General features: G+C 53.0%; 1 protein-coding gene across 1 annotated transcript; it reads left to right on the forward strand.

Annotated features, from left to right (window-relative positions):
• The first annotated feature begins 1,593 nt into the window (after positions 1-1,593).
• On the forward strand, positions 1,594-9,449 carry UPK1A (uroplakin 1A). Its single transcript, XM_061135382.1, has 7 exons — positions 1,594-1,689; positions 3,171-3,371; positions 5,958-6,032; positions 6,164-6,271; positions 7,245-7,424; positions 8,717-8,800; positions 8,879-9,449. Exons 1-7 carry the CDS (start codon positions 1,606-1,608, stop codon positions 8,921-8,923), a joined length of 777 nt encoding a protein of 258 aa, XP_060991365.1. The 5' UTR covers positions 1,594-1,605; the 3' UTR covers positions 8,924-9,449.
• The last annotated feature ends 204 nt before the right edge of the window (positions 9,450-9,653 follow it).

The raw sequence follows: 9,653 nt of genomic DNA on the forward strand, positions 1-9,653 counted from the left end.
CTCTGCACTGGAAGCCGTGGATTCTGAAACACCAGACCACCAGGGCAGTCACACCAAGCCAGTATCTTGACAATGGAATTTTAAGTCGCGTTTGTTTGCCCATTTCTCACACACTGGGGGAGCCAAAACCCAGAGAGAAAATCCAGCAAGAGCGCCAGCTCTCGGGGTTGAGAAGTTCCGGAGGACAGAGTCCAGGCCACCATTTTCGCCTGCGGAATGGGCCTGTGTGCCACTGGGGGGCGCCATCGGAGGGACCGCGGGCCTCTCTGGAACGTGGCTGGGGAGGAGCCTTCGCCCGCGGCACACCTGGCGGGAAGGCTTCCTTTGCAGACATCCCAGCCCTCAGATCCCACCGCGACCCAGGAAAGCGATACGATGGTACCCATTCTGCAGATGGGCAAATGCACACGTCAGGTCGCGCGGCACGGAGGAGGCGGAACTGGGATCAGAACCTAGGTCTTTGATTCCTCAGACTGAAGACATTTCCAACCATGGCTCCTCCTCGCCGTGACCTTGTTTTGTCAGCGCGTGTGTGGTGATGGGGCCGGGGGTGGGGGGTGGGAGGGGCTCCGACGAAGTCCTTTCAGTATGCCTTCCCTTTTTCTTGCACACTCCTTTCCCCGCTTGCTCGTTGAACACTCATCTCAAAATCCCGTCACACACACACATCTTCCAGACTCTCCCTCGGCCCCAGAGGGGAGCATCCCTCCCACTTGCCTCATCTCCTCCCTCCTCCCGGCCTCGTCCAGCGGCCCTGGCGGGCCGGGGTACCTGCCCTGAGACGGTGGAGCCACGCAGTTCTGGGATTCCGGGCTCGCGTGTGGATTTCATTTGCATCTCTCCCCCTCCCAAGGAGGCTCTAGTCCTGCGGGGAGAAGTCGGGTGGTATACTCGCCCTCCCAACCCTGTCCCCATCCCCACCCCCACAACGGACGGAGAACCAGAGGCCACCGCATGTCACCCTGCCCATGTGGCCAGCATAATCTGGAATTTCAGGTCTATAAATCACTGGCAGGGGGCGGGGTGGGGGAGGGGGTTCATAAAGCTGTTCTCCCATACTGGTGTGCCTGCCTGACCTCTTATCCCCTCCTCCAGACACCCTCTCTCCTTCCAGGAAACTGGCCTAAGGCGGGGCCTGGGCATATTTAGGGAGCCACTGTGGGAGGGGCTGGCCAGAGAGGCTACAGGCAAAGAAGGTGAGGAGGGGACCCTGGGGGTCTGGATGGGGAGGAGGAGCTGCGGAGGCCAACCCCGAGCTCTGATCAGTGACTGCCCCATCCCAGCCTTGGTTTCTTTTTTGGGGGGCACACTCCATGGCTTGCAGAATCTTAGATCCCAAACCAGGGACTGAACCCACATCCCCTGTAGTGGGGGCGCAGAGTCCTAACCACTGGACTGCCAAGGAAGTGCCTCCTCTTCTGTAAAATGGCCCACTGCCAGGGGTGTGGGCACAATGGATATCAGCCTGGGCCCAGCAGAGAGGTGGAAGCAGAACCCGGCAGCTGGGGTGTGGAATGGGGGCAGTGGTTCCGGTCCAGCAAGGCCCGCCCTCCTCTCCCAGCCTCTACCCGGCCTCATCCCTGCTCATGTGTCCCAGGCAGGACTATGGCTTCTGCAGCAGCAGCAACGACAGAGAAGGGGTCTCCAGTTGTGGTGGGTCTGCTGGTCGTGGGCAACATCATTATTCTGGTAAGACATCACTGGGAGCCCAATGGGTAGGTGAGGAGGAGGGAGTCATCCTGAGCCTGGGCATGGGGCGGCTGAGAGCCCAGGACCCACTTAATGGCCCACGTCGCCTGGCTTCTCAAGTCAGAACGGTCCTGATTCGGATCCCAGCTCTGCCTCTCCCCAGCTGTGTGAACTTGAGCAAACAGCTTGACTTCTCTGTGCCTGTTTCCCCATCTATAGATTATGCTTTCACTGTGGGCACTGTTGAGTGGATTAATCCTCAGATTAATGGTCCTCAGATCAGAAAAAGTGCTTGACAAGTGCCAACTGTCATCATTAACATGATTATAGACATAAAGCGCCTGCTGGGTGCACAGGAGGCCCATAGTAATGAGTAACAGCAATGTCTTTTAGTTATCTGATACCTGCACATGGATCCAGACAGCCTGGGTTCAAACCTCAGCTTTATCACCTTCTACTCTGGGTCCTGGGGCCAGTGATGTAATCTCTCCAGGCCTCAGTGTCTCATCTGTAAGATGGAGATAAAATAGGAATGCTGAGAGGATCAAATGAGTTACTGGATCTGTGCTTAGGCCAGAGCCTGGCATACATGTTGCTGTCTGTACAGGCCATCACAACGGTAGTACAGGACAGCTGGTAACGATGATTATCACATGAGAAGCAGTTTTGGGGACCAGTGCACACAGTAAATACTCTGTGAACTTTGGTCTGATTGTTAGCAAAGGTACCACTGAGCAGTCTTCCTCTTGCCTGGTTCCCCATCCCAAGAGGTAAACAGATTTTTATTTTCTCCAATATTTCTTGAAGCAGATACAAGCAGATAGGAAACTAGTTACCTATTTTCTCCCTTTTCTTGCTCATTCTGCATCCTGCCCTGTGCCTCCCCCATCCTCCTGCTCCCGTTGTGTGTAGGCCCCTCCACATCAGGCCTCAGCCAGCCTCCACGCCCCTTCCCACAACTGCAGAGCCCTCCATTGTGTGACACCCTGGCCCCTTTATTCCCTACAGTGCTGCAGGGAATAACCTGGTGGGTGTGTGATTTCCCTGCATGGGCAGGTATATCCAGAGGATCAATTCCTGTGAGTGGAACGGCTGGACCTAAGGGTCAATGCCTTTGTCATTTGTTCTGGCCACAGCCAGGCTCCTCTCCTCAGGGAATAGAAACTCTCTCCAGGAGACCCAGCATCTCCTTGGGGCCAGTCCTGAGCGCCAGGCTTTGCATGTAGTGTCTCCTCATATCCTTGAAGTCTTTAGCAGCTGGGGTGGAGGTGGGGTTCAGGGGTCTGGCTGGGTCCTCCCTTCCCTCTCAGTCCTCTGCCCAGCTTCATCCCTGCTCGTGGAAGGGGACATCTTTGTCACTCTTACTGCTTTACCAAGAGGGCAGTAGAGGCTCCGAGTGGGGAAGGCGCCTGCTCACAGAAACTCATGCAGGTGAGCCAACCACCCCTGCCCAGCCCCTGCTGACCGGCCGTTCTGTCCAGCTGTCAGGCCTGGCCCTGTTTGCTGAAACCGTATGGGTGACTGCCGACCAGTACCGCGTGTACCCGCTGATGGGTGTCTCGGGCAAGGATGACGTCTTCGCCGGCGCCTGGATCGCCATCTTCTGCGGCTTCTCATTCTTCGTGGTGGCCAGCTTTGGTGTGGGTGCAGCGCTCTGCCGCCGCCGCTCCATGATCCTTACGGTGAGGCCCCGGGAGGAAGGGATGGGCATGGCTGGCCACAGAGGTCATCCTCACAGAGCCATAATACCGACCACACAGAAGCCTTGGTGTGCCCTCCCCGTAGCACCGCACTGGTCTCCTGGCAATCACGTCATCTCATCTGTCCATGAGCGAATAACCTAGGCTCAGCTGTTACTGTCATTTTACTGGGAAAACTAGGGCCCAGGGGAGGCAAGGAAAAAGGCGCTTCACAGGAAGATGGCTCTTGAGTAGCAGGACTGGGACTTGAACCTCAGCTAGTTGGTCTCCAGGGTCTGCGCTTGTGAGCTCTGTTGAGAACAATGACAATAAGAATAGCACAGCGACCATTTAATGAGTGCTCACTAGTCTCCATGTTTTACATAGATTAATAGTTCATTTGTGCCTCACCACCCATCATGAGGTACCATAATCATCTCCATCTTCATCCTCATGAGCCCATTTGACAGAGTTGCTACTGAGGCTCAGAGAAGTGAATCCACTTCTCTAGGGTGGCACAGCAAGTGAGTGGCAGAGCCAGGATTTAAACCTGAGCCCATCAGTGCTTGAGCCTAGGTTCTTAGTCTCTGCCCACAGCAATAACCCACACTCCCCCAAGTACCTCTCATGTGCCTGACATGAGGCTAAGCAGTTTAGACAGTGAACGCCTTCAAGCCAACCAGCGGCCCTCTGAAGTGAGTGCTTCTCTACCCATTTACCAGATGAAGAAACTGAGGTTCAAAGAGGCCCACAGACCAGATGATAGGGAAAGCAGGAATTCCAATCCCGGCCCCACTGACCCAGAGCCAACACGGGGCTTCCTCTCCATCTGAGGGCTTTTTGGATTCCCAGGAGCAGCTATTTACCTAATCCACAAATGGGTACTGAGCAAGAACCATGTGGCAAGCCCTGTGCTAGGTGCTGGGTTATTTAGTGAGCAAACCATAAAAGCCCTGGCTATGGGGCAGGATACTGTGCTGGGGGAGACAGTGACCAGGGAAGGAAGAGCTGGAGCTGCGGAAGGGAGAGTGGAGAACTTGCAGGTCAAGTGAAGCAGAGGCGGGGTTGGGCGGGTGGGGCGCGGTGAAGGGGGCTGTGAACCACGTGTGTGTTGGCTGGAGCCAATTGTGGGGAGGTTGTGAGAAGAACTGAGGACGGCCAGGGGAGTAGAACCCTGGGGGATGGGCATGGCGATGCCGGGAGAGAGGGGAGGTGGGCCAGGCAGGTGGACCCGCAGGCCTTGGTAAGGACTTTGGCTTCGCTCTGTATAAGATGGAGTCATGGAAAACACTCTTTTCCGTGCCCTTCCTCTTTTTCTTCTTTCTTTCCTGCATTTAGTTCTCCGACACAACAATTTTCCAGTCTTAAAAGTCCACCCAACTAGTAAAAGAAAAAAGTCTGTGTCTGTCTCCCCTGTGAGTTTGTCATTAATTGAGACACAGAATTTTTCTTTAATTATTATGAGAAATTTCAAACAGACTAGAGTGAATGGCGCCATGAACCTTGTGGACCTATCACCTGGTTTCAACAATATTACCCGCACGTCATCCCCCTACCCCACCCTCTGCCTGCCCACATTTTTCTTTCCTGGGGTATTTTGAAGCACATTCCAGACACCAAATCACTTCCCTGTATAAATACTTGAGTGCACATTTCTCTGAACGATAAGGACACGGTTTTAAAGCCCCACCCTGTGCTGCTTTAAGGGTAAGGGGAGGGGACAGCTGAGGGTCAGAGAAATAATTTTCATTAAACACCAAAGAGTTTGTTTTTTGTTGGAGGGTTTTTTTTTTTTTTTGCACAACCACTATACCGTGGGCACATTCTGTAAATTTACCCCACTCCCTTCCTATCTGTCTTCCAGTCTGTGTTCAGATGTCCCTGGTTGTCTCAGGAATGTCTTTATTTTTTTCTTCTCTATAGTAGACATTCATTTGACTGCATCCAAGCTAATAGTTAACTTCAGGGAATACCATACATATTTTAAAATTTCATTTCCTCCTAACATTTTATAATAAAAAATTTTCAAACATATGGAAAGGGTGAAAGATTTGCACAGATAGCACCTATGTATCCATCATGTAGATGTTTCCATTCACATTGTGCATGCTTAGTCACTCAGTCATGTCGGACTCTTTGGGACCCCTGTGGACTGTAGCCCCCCAGGCTCCTCTGTCCATGGGGATTCTCCAGGCGAGAATACTGGAGTGGGTTGCCATGGCCTTCTCCAGGGGATCTTCCCAACCCAGAGATCGAACCCAGGTCTCCCGCATTGCAGGCACTTTCTTTACCGTCTGAGCCACCAGGAAAGACCTCCATTCACATTGTCCTATACTTTTTTAAACAATTGCATTTCTGGGAATTCCCTGGCAGTCCAGTGGTTAGGAAGTGGTGCTTTCACTGCTGGCCCCTGGTTCGATCCCTGGTCAGGGAACTAACATCCTGCAAGCTGCCGGGCTCAGTTAAAAAAAAAAACAAAAAAAAAAAACATTGCATTTCTATCTATGGACCCAGCCTTTGAGGGGTGTGACCTCACAGGCTTTGCCCTGAAGACACTAGTCATCCTTCCCTCCCTCTGTCTCCCCGCAGTACCTGGTACTCATGCTCATCATCTACATATTTGAGTGCGCTTCCTGCATCACGTCCTACACCCACCGAGACTATGTGAGTCCCGCGGAGGCCAGGGAAGGGACGTGACTTCCGGTGGGGGGGTTGGTGAGGGTCTCCGCGGAAGTGGAGGCTGGGCCTCTCTCCCCCCAGCCCGGCTGGACCCTGTTCTTCCCGGCTCTCTGCAGATGGTATCCAACCCGTCCCTGATCACCAAGCAGATGCTGACCTTCTACAGTGCGAACTCGGACCAGGGCCGGGAACTGACCCGCCTCTGGGATCGCATCATGATTGAGGTGGGCGAGGGTCCGCAGTGCTGGGGGCTTGGCCAGGGTGGGGGGGGAGTCTGGGGCTCTGACCACGGAGGTAGTTAGGGCTCCCCTGATGCCCACTGGTAGATGATATCTACTCACGTGGTTCTTACAAGGGAGGGACTCTTGTCCTTGCCATTTTCCAGATGAAAAACCCCCCAAAAGAGAACAGCACTTGCCCTTACGGTTGGTAAGGGACAGAGCTGGGGTTCAAACCTGGCAGCCAAGATCCAGAGCCCCTGCTCTGAACCATCTTAATAACAATAGTCATAATAATAACAGCAAACATCAACCAGCACTACCTTTTGTTTAGCACTGTTCAAAGCACTTTCAAGCTTTTTTAATCCTCACAGCCAGCCCATAAGGGAGATTAGCTCTTAGAGATGAGGAAAGGGAGGCCGGAGGTTGAGGGCTTACACAAGGTCGCGTGGCTGGTTGGTCACAGAACCAGAAGGACTCAAACCCAGGCTGCCAGATTCTAAAAAACACATGTTAATTAAACTCAGTGTGATACAAGAGCACAAAGGGAGAATGTTGAGGACCCCACGGAAACTGAGGTCCCCGTTTGCTTCAAGCTAGCCAGGACTGGAGCCCACGTTTGAAGGAGCCTATGTTTTCATCATTTGGGAGCCACAAATTAAACACCCATGAGAGCCAGGAGAAGCCAGAAATCGGCCCTTTGGTGTCATTTACCAGTTTTTGTTGACGGCTAATTTAAAAAAAAACATTTTTTTTCCAATGAATTTTTTTTTCAAAAAATTTAAAAAATAAACCATGAGCGTGGGTTTGATCCAAATCCCCCATCAGCCTCGGAGTGCTGGGACAAGTATTGCCTGCTCCTTGCTCACACACAGACACTGGAGTGCAGGCCCACCTCGGCCTTCCTCGCTATGTGACTGCAGGGGAGCGTCTGTCCTCTCTGAGTTGGAGCCCGCCTGACCCCAGCCTCTCCCTCCAGCAAGAGTGCTGTGGCACGTCAGGCCCCATGGACTGGGTGAACTTCACATCTGCCTTCCGGGCCACCACCCCAGAGGTGGTGTTCCCCTGGCCCCCACTGTGCTGTCGACGGACTGGCAACTTCATCCCAGTCAATGAAGAAGGCTGCCGCCTGGGCCACCTGGACTACCTGTTCACCAAGGTGTGTCTGCTCCTGCTGTGTCTGTCGGTCTGTCTGGCCCTCTCTGGCTCTTCTGTCTCTTTCTCCCTCCCGTTGCCTGTCTGTCATCTCCTCCCCAGCCCCCATCTGACTTTCTCAACCCTCCATCTGTCCGCCCCGCCACCTCCCTGTGCAAATCAGCAGGGTGCATACCGCAGGTTTGGTCTGACCCAGACCTGGTGACCCCTGCAACTTTTCTCAGGTTGTCTGGGGATCAGAGCAACAAGAACAATGCCGGCAGCCCACCACCAATAACCACTCACGTTTCTTGAGCCTTTACTTTGTACCAGGCATCCTTCTAGGTGCTTTACATTCTGCCTTTTTACTTATTTAATTCTCACAGCAACCTAATGAGGTAAGGTTGTAATGTTTTCATTTTACAGATGATGAACCCTGCTAGTGAGGGATGAAGCTGGGATGTGATTTCAGGCAGTGAGGCCCCAACCAGGTGCTTTAACTCCTGCAAGGGGAGTGCAGAGGCAGAGAGAGAAGCCAGAGGAAGGGAACCAGTCCCAGTGGGCTAGGGGGGCCCTTCAGCGGCATGTCTTAGATCAAGTGTCGTGGAGAGAGGAGCCTGATGCAAACCATCACCCCTCTAGAGTCAGATAGCTGTTCCTTGAGTCTTGGCTCTGTGTAGAGCACTTACATGCCTCATCTCACAGAATCATCACAGCTGCTTTTTGGAGGGTAGTGCTGTCAATATTGCTATTTCCCGGATGAGAAAACTGAGGCTCAGAGGGTCAGAATCATAGCTAGGCCCCATAGCCAAGAAACAACAGAGCTGGCTTCTCAGCTCTGTCCTGCTGCATCCAGGGCACACACCCTGAACTTTTGTCCTTGGCCACTTCCAAGTCAGATTGAGCAGGGGTCTCCATGAAGGCAAGTGGTGAGGCTGGCCCTGCTCAGCCTCACCTCTAAACAAGAAGCTATTAGAACTGGTCTGATCCTAAAGGTATATTTCAAACCTTTGGAACTTGAGGGCAGCATGGAAAGCCGGCTCCAGACAGGATCGCCCTCAGACTGCACCATCTGAGGCAGCATCTGCTTGTGCAGTCTGGGTTATCATCACAGCCCTGACTCCCCAAAATCACGCTGGGAGGGAGATAACTGCTGTGATCCCCAGGGTGAGAAACCCTCACCCTCGGTGATCCCACAGGTAAGAAAAGCAAGACTGGAAGCAGGAAGTGACTCTCCCAAGGCTGCCCAGTGACTCTTGCTTTCAGCAGCCAGCCTCCCTGGGCGTTATCTCACACTCCCACTTTCCCCTTGCCCAGGGCTGCTTTGAACATATTGGCCACGCCATCGACAGCTACACGTGGGGCATCTCGTGGTTTGGGTTTGCCATCCTGATGTGGACGGTGAGAGGCGGAGCCTTTGAGCTGGGTGGGATGGGGGTGTGAGGCTGGAGTTCCCCTCACCTGACGCCTCCTCTTCAGCTCCCTGTGATGCTGATAGCCATGTATTTCTACACCACGTTGTGAGAATGAGAAGTGAAGGCCACGTGCACACCAGCTTCCTCCTCCTCCTGCTCTGGCTTCCTCCGGCTGAGATGGCTGACTCACCTCTCCCTGTCCCACCTCCCTGACCCAGCCCTCCCTCCACTCCAAAGATGTTTTACCAGCTTTCTGAGCCCTGCTGAGAGTTGGGGTGCCCTAAAACCCCTAAACATCCTCCTACTAAGGACCAAGCTTCCAGCAAATTCTCTAAGGGGTGTGTAGCATGTGTGTACAGACCCTTAATCCTTAACCTCCTTTCACTAGACTGATTCCTGGCCCATCTTTCAGGGTCAACTTCAAGTCCTGTCCTCGGGGGGTCCTTTCCTGATCTCACCACCCCATTCAGAGATGCCTTTCTTATAGTTCCTGGAGCTCCTCCTCCATGGTGGATGTCATCATCATCACTGAACAGTTTGTGATTGCCTGTTTAAATTCTGGTAGAACTGGGACTGCCATGAGGAGAGGGACAAGTTCTGTTATGGTCACTTTAATATCCCCCACATTGCCCGGCATGGGGTTGAACATGGCTATTCAATAAATACTACTTGAATGAGTTTGTTTGTTTTCTTCTAAGGCCAAGGTAAATGAATAAGAACTATTCCAGTGGAAGTAGCAGAAACCCACCCAGCAATGACTGAAACATAAAATGGAATGTACAGGCTCCTGTAACCAAGTCGGTAGTTCTGGCTTCAGGCATGTCTGGATCCAGGGGCTC

This window comes from Dama dama, chromosome 4, assembly GCF_033118175.1.
Source record: "Dama dama isolate Ldn47 chromosome 4, ASM3311817v1, whole genome shotgun sequence".
Taxonomy (NCBI): domain Eukaryota; kingdom Metazoa; phylum Chordata; class Mammalia; order Artiodactyla; family Cervidae; genus Dama; species Dama dama.